Below are 12,918 nucleotides of genomic sequence, written 5' to 3' on the forward strand. Positions count from 1 at the left end.
ATGAACAAATTGTTGATTAAAAAAAAAAATTTTCTTGCTATTCTATTGAGAAATGTTAATGATGATTTTTAGAAAAAAAACGATTTCTTAATAATTTACTTAAGTAATGAAAAAATGAGACAAACGATTAACAACAATAAGATAATGTTTTTAAGAAAAAATCTTCTTTTCAAAAATCATTATTTCTACATTCCAACCATATGGTAAGAAAAAAACTTTGAAAAATTGTAAATTTATAAGTTTGTTTATAAACAATTTATAAACAAATGACATAAAAAAATTGAAACTGGTATTGATTGCTGTCTGAAGTAGAGTTGAAATCAGTGATAGCTTATTATATTGAAGAAAAAACTTTTTCAACAACAATATTTTGAATTTTCCATTTTTTGTTGCTGTGAAAATTAATAATTAAATAAATAAAAAATTTTATAAAAGTTTTATGACGTCATCTTATTCAGCATGCTTATAAAAAAAGGCTCCAAGAAGCAAAATATTTTCAGGTTTATTATTTAAACTTTTATACCGGGTTCTTTAATAACGGAAACCCGGAAAAAGTTAGTTACTTAACAATTGCATAACTTTCTGAAAAATTGAGATAGACATAAAATTCTAACGGGACCGTATTCTTTGAAGTCTGTAGATGACCCCTGAATTTTTTCAAATTTTTTAAAAAACATTAAATGACAAAAAAATTATTATATGTGCAGTACTCTCTATAGTGGCGGCGCGCGCATGCTGAAACTGCCGCGCGGAAGCCTACTTTCAGCGTTAAATTAAAATTATAAATAATGGAGCCTGAATTCCGGGAGTATGGAGTTTTTTATCGGAAATTTCCTCCTCTTTTAGGATCTTCTTTTTAAATTTCGCTATCACTTGTAATTTTTGAGTTTTAACCAAAAAAGCAAAGGGCGTTTTCTTTCAGTTTTTTGTTAATAACAATCGTAATTTTGATCGGCAGAAAAAATCCAAAAAACTCCTTTTTCGGGTTGTGATTCCGGATCGAATGAGCTATCGCTCATATTTTCACGAGACCTGTAACTAATTTTCGCAGAAAACTCACTTCTCGACTAGACTAAATCTCCTTTCTACGCTGATTGTTAGGGATGTACCGTACGTGTAACGCATGTTCGATTGCATTAAGGTCCGAATTTAGAATTCCGAATTCCAAATTCGCTTTCGAAGGTTTGTTGAAGTAAATTATAATTCCAAGAACAATGAAATAATAATCAATGTAGAATTTTGAACGTATAAGAGGTAAAAATAATTGCGAAACGTTCCAATAAAATTATGTCTATGGTCAACGTTAAAGTATTCGCCTTTATTCGTATTTTTCGTCAGAATATCCCGGTTTTGATACAAGAATATGAATAAATTATCATTTTTCGGTAATAAGTTATTACCGGAGTGGTCAGTTAATGATTATTCACAGCTGATTCATTGGATTTGGATGTTGAAATTTATCGAGCACCAACTGATCGAGCGAGCTTTAATTTTTCACCAGATTAACTGGCCAAATCGCTTAACCACATTAACCAGCCAAATCTGTTGATCAAATCAACCGGCTCAGGCGGTTAACGGGTTGAACCGAGAGCACGGTAACCAGGTCCACTAATTTAACCGGTTAAACCGACCAAATTGTACAACAATGATCTCGATAATTTCAACATGTGTTGCTACTCTGGATCCGCATTACTAAAAAATCGGATGTGTAGAATTATTTAAAACTAGTGAAAAATTTTGCTTGCAAGTATCCTAAAAATAAACAGGAAGCATTTTTTTGACGATTTTGAGCCAGCTTGATTGGGTGAGTAATTATGGAAGATGTGACGAGCGCGTCAATTCGTTGACAGTGATATTCACGTGCCTCCGTTATCACGGTACGATGATTCGGAGAATTTTATAGCATGGAATCTTAAATTTTCCGATTCATTTTATGATTTATTTTGATTTTTATTCGTAGATGTGTGTTTCATAGCATTATCAAGCTGAGGATGCGCTTCTGTTTACACACACAAGTGTGCGCCCATGGATGTGCGGCCGGCAGCGTGTGCCGCGGTAACAATACCGAGGTCAGCGCCCGAGAAGGGGTACAGCAGCGAGAAAGAGGAGGTGCCGATATTTAATTCGTAAACGAGTGTTATATTATAACAGTAATTGTGTTCAAAAAAATTTGTAACTGCGAGGTTTTACTGGTTACTTCGAGGATTACTGTTACTATCTGAGAAAAAATTCACATCACATACCATACAATCTCGACGAATTTACACTTCCTCTCAATGCAAAAACAGTCAGATTTCGAGGGTGTGCAAATCGTCGCGATTGCATCGTATGATGACATGAACCTTTTCTTAGATAGTTGCGCTAATGACCATTATAACCTTACAGTTACAAAATTTTTTGGACAGCAGTACCTTTATAATAAGAAATATACTGAGAACAAGGCCGAAATATGTGTATTTTAAAGGGGAAATCCACCCTGTTGACAGCACGAGTTAGAGTTGAGACAAGAATCTGAAAAAATTACGCAACTGTTTTTTAATGATTTGAAATTGATATAGGGGGGGTACCTAAGAAAAGTCGTCCACACCTTAAATATAAACACAGTATAGCAAAAGACCCTTTCAGATAAACATCAGCCTCGAGCTGTAACCCGAGAAGAGAAAGAGAGACACAAAGCTATACATACTTACGTTTCTGGCCTGAGCTATGTATGATTATGCCGAAACTATCGAGAGAATGGTCGAAGCGACTCGGAACTTACTCCGGAACACCGCACGTCTTGGGGTCAGAAATTCGCTGCCGCTATCTTGACGCCGCGCGCCGTACCGCGGGCACTGTCGAAGTAGCGCACGCGCCCGCTAGAGGCGCCCGTCTCTCGCAACTCCAGCGGCGCCGGCCAGGTATATATCCCACTGCACCGAACGGGACCCGAAGAGTTGCGGAAGGTCATTCCGCGCACCGGTCTGCGGGCAATTCTGGTCCTACGAACATCGTAGAGAAATTAGTATCGATCTTGCGTGATATGATGATCGTCACTAGCTGTCTAAGAGATTATGACGTATAATTATTGCAGTATATGTACAGCCAGTCGCTCTGAATCATAGGTGCAGGAAGGTTGCCGCAATGTCGGTATTTGATAAATTCCATAACCCCCCGTGGGTTTCTCATTACGTAACATTACACGATAGTACAAGTAACTGAACCGAAAAACTAAATGGATCCCGTGTAGGTCCCCTTCGGCACGTACGCCGGATACCTGTCGTCATTTAAATTTTAACCGCAATGGATATTTTAAACTCCTCTGATGTAAAGTTCGAAAATCCGTACACATCGCGCCAAAACGCAGCACTTCCGAATCACACCACCGTAAAAAAAATGCGAGTCGTTACGAGATGCCTGGCAGATGTGAAACATCGATATTGTTTTGTCAAAGTAATATGCAGAAAAGAACAGATTGCGATAGGAACTAAATATGGCCATTATGATGAAATAAATTATTACGATTTTTTCACGTGTGGTTATAGATGTTTCGCATCAAAAGTGAACTGATATTAAACACACATCATCGGCAAACCTGTGGCCGGAAATAAAGTCTAGAAAATGAGAATTGGTCACTCACGTTAACTGGAAATTTGAAGAGGGTTTCACGGATGTGTAGTCAACAAATGGAATTTATCAACAACATAGCTTATTTCATGCATTGTACTTATTTGAGAACAATCTGGTGATTCCCATTGCTGCTTACAGCACAGCAGTATGCGACATTTACTGGCAGCTGTGTGGAATCTAAATTCATAGGAAAAAACCACTCATATCCTTTCGTTTCATAATCGAAGTTCACGTTTCCGTTTTACCGCGCTTGTAGGCAAAATCCCACCCCACCGCCGCTTTTAGGTCTCGTAATTTTACCGCCAGCATGGCCCAATTTTCAAGCTCATCTCGATGGGAAACTCCTTTTTTTATTACGACACTCACTTCTTTAAATTCCGAAACAATTCCGCGATCCTCATTGGGCACTTGCGGTAGAAAACTTCATTCGAGCCACCCACACGTAACGTACTGTTCCAACGTAATGAATCCATCTCGAAATTCGTCTTGGTCCGCGGGTACCCGCCGGCCCATCGGGAGTTTAGGATCAGAGAATCCCCGACGGGGGCGGAAGGGGGGGAGGCCCAGAGGGAATTCCACTGGCGGGGCAGTGGGGAGCCTGCCCCCTTCCTGACCGAGGCACAACCAGCGCTACAGTTGCTTAGAATACGAAAGAAATGAATACGGAATACACTGTAACCGAGGTTTTCTCTTTATTTGATTTATGTTTTGTTTATATTTTATTTATATTTTATTTGTCATAATAATTGTGAGGACTACAGACCGGTAACTCTATGGCGCAGGTACTGATCAGAATAAGATCATTAACGATGAAGATGCTATTGTTGGGCGCTAGACGCAGTAGCGTCAGATATGAGATAATTATAGAATAGACAAGGGAAGAGCCGATCAGGTTCTACGACGGTTTTGCACAGCCGGCTTAGTATAGACAAGACAGTGGTGGAGGGGAGGGTTCGTATCCGACAGATAACCACAATATAATAGAGACCAGTAATAGTATTGAATATATTGAAGAAAGGCGAGCGATAATAATCACAAGCGAGAGATACAAGACATTTAGGTACAATTAATTTATGGAAGAACTTCAAATACATCCGGAGAAAAGGTATGAGTGAGACTTGACGGATCAACGTGACGAGAGATGTGGTGAGCGATAGAAATGTGTGTGTTCACGATACCATTGAGGTACACTCAGCAAGATTTACAAAATAGTTCAATCATTGTAGGCTAGCATGCAATCCACAATCTAACGTTTCTAAATTAGGGCAACAAGGCAAACGACAACAAACTGCGATGGCGAGGGAATAGTAATATTACAATTAAGAAAAATAGTCATGGTAGTCTACGGTTGAAACAGAGAAAATTAAGAATAATGAAGAAATTGAGAAATATCACGAGAAACGAAAGTGTTACTACAAGTATGCAAATAATATTCTGGTTTTGGCAAACAGCGTCCTTTTTCTTCGTTGGGTGAGGCTAGTACATTCTCCAACTTTCTTGCTGGTGAAAAATCTCGCTGTGACGAGAAATCTCGATGACTCGGTGTCCGTTGACGATGAGTCTGGGAGAATCTCGTCGAAGGTCGGTGATGTATGTGGAGAATTGTGGAGGATTCGATTCTGTTGGTCTTGGAGAGGGACAACAGGGAGAGAGGGAAGGTGTCGATATTTAATTCGTAAACGAACAATAATAAATCACCCAGACGAACAATAATAAATCACCTAGACGAACAATAATAAATCACCCAGACGAACAAAACAGCAATTTCCGTGGCCGCAAATCTAGATGAAATGGTGCACTCTGATTGGCCTAGCGCTATCGCTCATAATTCAAAAACTATGCGTCGGACGAGCTTCCGGAAAAGAAATTCTTGGTTGGATTTTAACGAGGTATCATGCTGGCTAGTCCGTGGGAGGCAATTTAGGGACACCCTGTATATAAGCTAATTAATTTTCCGGTCACCCTGTATATAAGCTAATTAATTTTCCGGTCACCCTGTATATAAGCTAATTAATTTTCCGGTCACCACAAAGAACAATAGTCAGCTATTCAAATAAAACAGGTAATTGGATAATTTCTATAGAGTCAGAAGCAAGGCGATAGCAAAAAGCTGCAATTCAGCGATATTAGATGAGCAAAGCGAAATTAAGAGAGGAAGTAATAATCACTACTAATCAAGTAAGTAAGCTAACTAGTCGCGAAATTGATTGCGGTATTAGAGGAGAGAGATGATGAAGCACGAGCCGCGAGAAAAGATAAGTGAGAAAATAGGTAAAAGATATAGATAGGATGCAATGCAAATAACTTCGGGCTTCACAAAATAACAACGAAAACCTCACTCAGGTGAATAAAAGATACAAGCTCAGAGAAAATTCAAGATAGCGGCAAAACACAATTGAGGCGGAAGGTGCGGTGAGAAAAGATATTTATGATACGGCGAAAACACGTCTAGTTGGTATAAGCACTGAACGTAGAATGTGCCGGGTCGAGGAATGCTCCTCGCGATCCCGATCGATTTTCGGCGTGCTGCCGTCACGTGGTCCTATCTTTGTTCTGGTTGATCGCGCTTGGGCCAGCAGTCTCAGCGCCTGCAGAGTCTTTCTTTTTTATTTGGACCATGAAAGGAGTGCCTTTCGGATATTTTCGAATATCGTCAAAAGTTGAGATGCTAATATCTGGGATTCGCATCTTGAAATTCTGCATTTTCGTCCGGATCTTTTTCAGGTGTTGTATTTTTTTCTTCATTAATGCTTACTTCATTTGAAGTTGAGGAAGATGGTCCAAGGTCATTCTTTGCGCCGACTGACAAGGGGGATTCACGATCTAGATCACTCCATCTTTGGTCATCTGGCGATGTGCTCTGTAATATGGTCATAACTGAGTTGATGAATTCTCTTGTATCGGTGTTTGAATGAACATACAGACCAATTTCGTCTTTATTAATCCCTTCGTTTAATCTGATATAATCACGTTTATAACATAGATCATGTACAATACCTTCGTCATATGCTAATAATTTGTCATCTTTTGCGTATAATTTAATGTCATTGTTGATGAAATTATGAATGACAGCTTTGTTAAAAAACGATTTTTTTGTCGTAGACATAAATTTTTGGGTTCTTCCTCTTGCAGTATTCTGCCACATTGGAGCAGAATTTTTGGGCATAATGTGAATTATATGCACAGCTCGCTTTTTCAAGAGAATCGTTATCAGAGTTTGTATGTTCAAACATTTCGTTTGAAAAAATTTTTTTTCTCCCTTGCCCGTTCTGATGGATCAGATCCATAGAAATCGAACAAGAATCCAAACGCAAGCAACTGTAGAAAAACAAAAGCACAAGCTTATGAGTTAGAGGAGGTCAGCGTTGATGCGAATTTCACGATTACTCTTATCACAGTACACTTCTTCGGATTCTTTTACGCGAGAGAGAGGGCGAGGGCAAGGGAGAGGGAGAGGGAAAAGGAGAAGGAGCGGATGAGGGAGAGGGCGAGGGAGAGGGCGAGGGAGAGGGAGAGGGAGAGTGATTGATTGATTGATGATTGATTATATTTATTATGCCTTGGTCACAACTGTGGGGCAACAAGGCAAAATAAATGAATATAGAATCAAAAGCAAAATTAAATTTCAAAACAATTATGAGCAAACAAATTCATCTCAAAGTACTTGTGCTTCTTTAGAGTATGCTTGATCTAACGATACAATGTTATGGCTCAATATAGATAATGATATCTGTGTGTAAGTATTGAAAAAGACGCCAACAGTCAAGTCAAGCATAGTTTCATCTGTTTCTCTTTGTTTTAAATATGCAAAGAGTAGATCTTTAAATATGTTGAGAGATGGAGCTGTACTTGAGCGCGGTGGAAGAGCGTGCCAAAGATAGATAGCAGGAAGTAGAAAAGATCCGCGATAAGTAGACGTTCTATGGTTCGGAATTGAAATAATTTTGGACGGGTTTAAATGGCGTATCACTCGAGAGTCGTTTAGCGTCACCCTTACAAATAGCTCATTTAAATATCGTGGGGTGTCGAGATATACAATTCTGTACGTCATTATTCCAAGAAAATAGCGCCTTCGATTTTTGACTGATAAACACTCTAGTTTGTGACGATAGGGAGCAATCCGAACATCCCTCTTCAAGTTGAATATGAAATGTATACAGCAATTTATTAAGCGTTGTAACTTGGTATCTAGCTCGTCGGTCAAGTCATCGTATACGAGTCAGCAGTAGTCGATGTGTGGAAAAGCTAAAGCAGTGATGAGGCGTGTTCTAAGCCCACGCGACAGAGAATTTTTGAGATACTTCAGTTTATGTAAGGTGAAGTTTACTTTTTGCGAGATATTAGCTATATGACTCTTCCATGATGAATTAGATTGCAATACAACGCCAACATATTTAGCATCATCTGTGTATGGAATCGGAGTGTCGTTTATTATGACTTGAGGCAGAGAGTTTAAGTCGAAATTTCGAACATACGGATTACCTCCTAATATCAATATTTTCGATTTTGATGAATTTAGCTTGAGTTTATTCCTGGTTGCATAATCGAATACCGCTTGCGCATCCTCACTAATTTGCTGAAGCCCTCTATGCAATTGACTGGGTGGGCAGCTAAGATAAAGTTGCGTATCGTCAGCGAAAATGACATGCTTTGAGTGGTTTAGACATGACGCTATATCGTTGATAAGAAGCGAAAACAATAGCGGACCTAATACCGATCCTTGTGGAACACCTGATGTTACATCGTGCCAATCTGAACACTCCCGCTTATCATCTACCACTGCCTGAGAACGACTAGTCAAATAAGAGTGAAGCCACAGAAGCGCATCCGGAGAGAAGCCAAAAGATTGTAATTTGGCCAGAAACAGTCGATAAGAGACAGTGTCGAACGCTTTGCTAAAATCAAACATGACAAGTATAGTGATCTGCCTCTCATCGACTGCTCTGCGTATATCATCTCCGATACGGCGGAGAGCTGTTTGCGTGCTATAATTCGCTCTATAATTCGCTCTATATCATGACTGGTAAGGGTCAAGTATATTGTTGGCTGGCAAATAATTTACTATCTGATTTGAAATTGATCGCTTATATATTTTTGACAATTCGCTTAAGTTTGCTATGGGTCTCATGTCAGACGGCGAGAGCGGGGTACGCAGTTTAGCTAGCGGTATAATGAAAGCTCTTTTCCATTGGCTCGGAAAATAACTTAGCCTGATAGACGAGTTATAGAGTCCTGTTAGGTAAGAAGCTATAAGGTTTGATGCTGATTTTATGCAAAATAATGGAATTTCGTCTGGTCCAATTGCCAATGATTTAATTTGCAGTGAGTCGATTTGTTTAGTGATAGAGAGAGTCGAGATGTTCGCAAAAGAAAAGATTTGATCGGTGCTCGGTGGAAGAGCTAGTAATTCCGCGAGTTCATCATAAGAGCAGGGAGGAGCTGCACACGATATCGCGGTAAAGTACTCGATGAGTTGATCTCGTGAAAAGAAATTTAGCGGAGAAGTCGTATACGGCTTTATTAAACCTAGGCGCGATAGTTCCTTCCATATTTTATCAGGTTCACTTATGCTCGTTAATTTTGTCATTTGAAAAGCTTGTTTTGCACACTTGATTTCAACGTCTAGCTCGTTACTAAAATGCCTGTATTCGGCTAAATCCAAAACATTGTGAGACCGCCTTGCTCGCTTATACAGAATACTTCTATGTCTTATTCGATCTTTCAGTTCTTGTGTAACCGAAGGGGACGGAGGCTTTCTCACCCAGAGTGATCTCTTTAGCACATGTTCATCCAATGATTAAAGAATCGCAGATGAGAGAGAGTCGGAAAAAAGCTCTATATCGCTATGGGCATTGATATGATTTGATGTCGATATGCACCACCGAGATATTTGAGAAGTCAAGGAGGCATGGAATGAATTTGCGTCAAATTTTTGAATGCGTTGTCTTGTTATTGTCTTTTTTCACATTAAGGAAGATCAAACTTATACGATAGTGTCAACAGATCATGTGCTACTATAAACGGTTCACAAGATTTGGTAAAAGATAGAATCTTGTCAACATCATCGATAATGAAAACATCGACCAGCGAATCACAAGTGGTCGAGGGAAAAGTTGCTTCGCTATGAATTATACTAAGAGAGAGTGACAAAACGAGCTCCTTAAGATATCTCGATTCAAATTTGTCTTGTAATAGATTGAAATTTAAGTCTCCGGTTCAAATAACATTCTTGTACGCATGTGAGACTTGATTAAGTGGAAGTAAGAATTCATTAAGTAGGAGGCCTTTCGGCCTCCGATATATCGATGAGAATAATAACGATTCAAAACCGGGGAAACTCACTTCCAGTATTATAAACTTGGGCGATTTAGAAAAAGCACTAGGGGGCATTGCCAGGATACGTACTTTGAGATCACTTCTGATATAGCAGGCGTCGCCTCCTCCTACTTTTCCCTCTCGATCATTTCTTATAAGAGAAAAACCATCCATCGATACTAGCTGATTTGTAATGTTCTTGTGTAGCCATGTCTCTGAGGCTGAGATTATGTAAAAAAAATGCAATCTCAAATGAAGACGGATGAATTCAATGTGTTTTAGAAGAGAATTCGCATTAAAATGAGCTTTTGACACAAGATTTGTTGGCTCGATGATATATTAGCAATAGGAATGACTGGCGCGAGTCAATCGAGTTTTGATAAGTCTGCGTCCGATCTAATATGGACGGTTGGATGCCCGTTATCGCGTATCACAGAAATATGCGTTGACTTTACCCATGTGTATTTCTGTGCGGTCGCTCTTGCCTTTTCTTTAGTTCGACGATATAGATTATATATTTCCGGAGGCAGGGGCTCGTTTTACATGGATTTGTCCTGGAGCATCGATCGAGAATACCTCACTCACCGTCAGATTACGTTTAGCTCGTTTTTTCGCAATGATAAAATCGCATATTTTAGCAGATTTGAAATGTACACTGTAAAAAATTTTGAGGGTAAATTTACCCGTGTGGGTGGTGCAACGCCTTGTTACCTAGTCTGGGTAGAGAAATATGCCTACCCATGGGTATGTAGTTTTATTTTTTTTTTGGGTCGATAAATTTACGTAGTATGTGGGGACATAAATCAAGATTATCCTCGTTGAAGGGTAAAAATAACTCCGAGGTGAACAGAGTGGATTTTACAACCCGTGTAGGTAAATTCAATCTGCGTGATAGGTGATTTGAACTACCCGCATCAACAAATTTATGGCATTAGAAATGAATTAGTGATAGCAAATGATACATTTATTTCAAACTTATGATATTTTTCTTCGGTAGTGTTTAGGTACAGATTTACATGCTTAACCTAGGACGTAAACTATATGAATGCTATATTTATTTGGTAGTTGTTGAGTATATACATTTATATGCTCAAAATACCCTATAATCTAAATACCCCACAAGCTCCGATAATTATCAAAATCCCGCATTAACGTTTTGAATTGTGGAGAAATCATTGGTGGATTTTTGAACAACACTCCTTTTGCTGACTTTCTTCTTTCCACCCTGCTACTACTCTTTGTAGTTTCATCTCCCTTGATGTCGTAGATAGCCCTATTCATAGAGGATATACAATTTTGAATCTGACAATCTTCTTGATGGGAATTTTCCTGTCGAATGACCGAATAAAAATGAAAATCTCTGACCTTTGGAAGAATTCAAGCAGGCCACCAACTTCTTGTGGGTAGGTGATTTTGAATACAAAGTAAGCCATGAAAGTCAGCATGAGAGCTTTGAATGGGGAGATCTTTTCAGGGCTGATACATCTCTTTTCGACGACGACATAGCACTTCGGGTTGTTCATCAGATCAGATCCTTGAAAAGAGAAAGTTTTCAATACTTCCAAGGAATATTTCCGATATCCCTTGCTATGAAATGTACTGTAGATATTATTTGAAGAGAAACAGCTGAAAGTACATAATTGTAGAAGGTGAAGCATAGTCGAAGTAAAATTACCAAGGACGGCTACTATAGGCTTTCCGCTATCAGGCAATTTCGACGAAGCCTGGATTTCATCAAAGCTAGTAGTTTCCTGTCCAACAAAGTACCATTGTGAAAATCAAAGTACCAATACCAATCTTTTTGAGAATTAACCCTACATTTTCATGTGCGCAGTATTTTATCAGAGAAAGTAAACAAAGACTTATGTCAATGAACATCATATTTTCTTGGCAGAAGATGCTCTAAAAGCGTAACAAAGTACTGTATATCGAAGATACAAGATACTCTTGCAGCAAAGCTCACAACTGCACACAAAATTTGCATAGGTATTACAGAAAAGAGTTGTTTTTATTACATACTTTATCAAAAACTGTTGGGAGCAGTTCTGTACGTACCTCGAAGAAAATAAAAATCTTGGTCATGTCTTGCTGCATCCTTTCACCAAGACACATAGTCATAGCAATTCGTTGCAAATTTGTAGTAGGCTGCTGCTTATCAAAGCGCTTCAGAATTTCGAGTATATTGTTTGTAGCAATACCCAATTTGCCCTTCCTTGTTTTGCTACTGTCTGCCCTCAAAAATTGCAACATTTTTGAAACGATTTCGTTCAAGTTATCTCCAACCTTCACCTGTTCAATCTCTGGGATAAGAGTAAAGAAATGTTGTTTCAAAACGGCGAACTGTAATCAAAGGACAAAAAAAATACTACTCTGAAATTTACAAACAAAAATTGGGTAAGAACCGTGAAAAGTGTAATAGTATTTCAAATTCTACATGATATGTACATAGTTTCAGTAATAAATAACATGCAAAGCAGATTCTTATTCTAGAACCCAATCAAAAGTTTGCCACACGTGACAGAATGCGTTTTTCCACCATACTCGGTTGGTCTAAAACACTTTCTCTGTTATGTTTGCTGATATTTATCTACAGAACATTAGCATTGATCATGTAAGCTACAACTTCAGTAGTATCTTGAAAAAACTTACATAGCCAATAAACGGCCAGAGTTTGATGATATCCTCCATGTTGAGACCTTGGGCGATGGAAGCACGTTGCGAGGGATATGTCTTAATCATGAATTGTATCACGAGTCGCATATCAATTTCCCCAGTTTCAGCCATTTGTTGCATCCGTTTTTGTTTTTCTTTCTGGCTATCCACAGTTTCATCCTCCGGCAGTTCATTGGGCAGGTCCATATCTTTATTGATACCGAAATTTTCTCGAACTGAAAATCTCTTTCGGCTTGCCTTCTTTTCTGCAGGATCATCTGGATCATCCTCCACAAGGCTTTTTCTTTTATTATCAAGCTTTTTCATGTACGATGCGTGTGC

At 38.8% G+C, this 12,918-nt stretch overlaps 1 protein-coding gene across 1 annotated transcript; it reads right to left on the reverse strand.

Annotated features, from left to right (window-relative positions):
• Positions 1–10,578: 10,578 nt before the first annotated feature.
• On the reverse strand, positions 10,579–12,911 carry LOC124178463. Its single transcript, XM_046561861.1, has 5 exons — positions 12,574–12,911; positions 11,980–12,264; positions 11,600–11,675; positions 11,290–11,458; positions 10,579–11,197 (listed from the first exon to the last, which is right to left on the reverse strand). Exons 1-5 carry the CDS (start codon positions 12,901–12,903, stop codon positions 11,032–11,034), a joined length of 1,026 nt encoding a protein of 341 aa, XP_046417817.1. The 5' UTR covers positions 12,904–12,911; the 3' UTR covers positions 10,579–11,031.
• Between the last annotated feature and the right edge of the window lie 7 nt (positions 12,912–12,918).

Source organism: Neodiprion fabricii, chromosome 1 (assembly GCF_021155785.1).
Source record: "Neodiprion fabricii isolate iyNeoFabr1 chromosome 1, iyNeoFabr1.1, whole genome shotgun sequence".
Taxonomy (NCBI): Eukaryota; Metazoa; Arthropoda; class Insecta; order Hymenoptera; family Diprionidae; genus Neodiprion; species Neodiprion fabricii.

Bases quoted from the DNA above. Each gene is read 5' to 3' on its own strand.
- LOC124178463 (XM_046561861.1), bottom strand. From the start codon at position 12,903: ATGAAAAAGCTTGATAATAAAAGAAAAAGCCTTGTGGAGGATGATCCA. The intron at 11,459-11,599 runs GTAATTTTACTT...TCTCTTTTCAAG, and splicing joins GCCTATAGTAGCCGTCCTTG to GATCTGATCTGATGAACAAC. The intron at 11,198-11,289 runs GTCAGAGATTTT...CTCTATGAATAG, and splicing joins CTGCTTGAATTCTTCCAAAG to GGCTATCTACGACATCAAGG.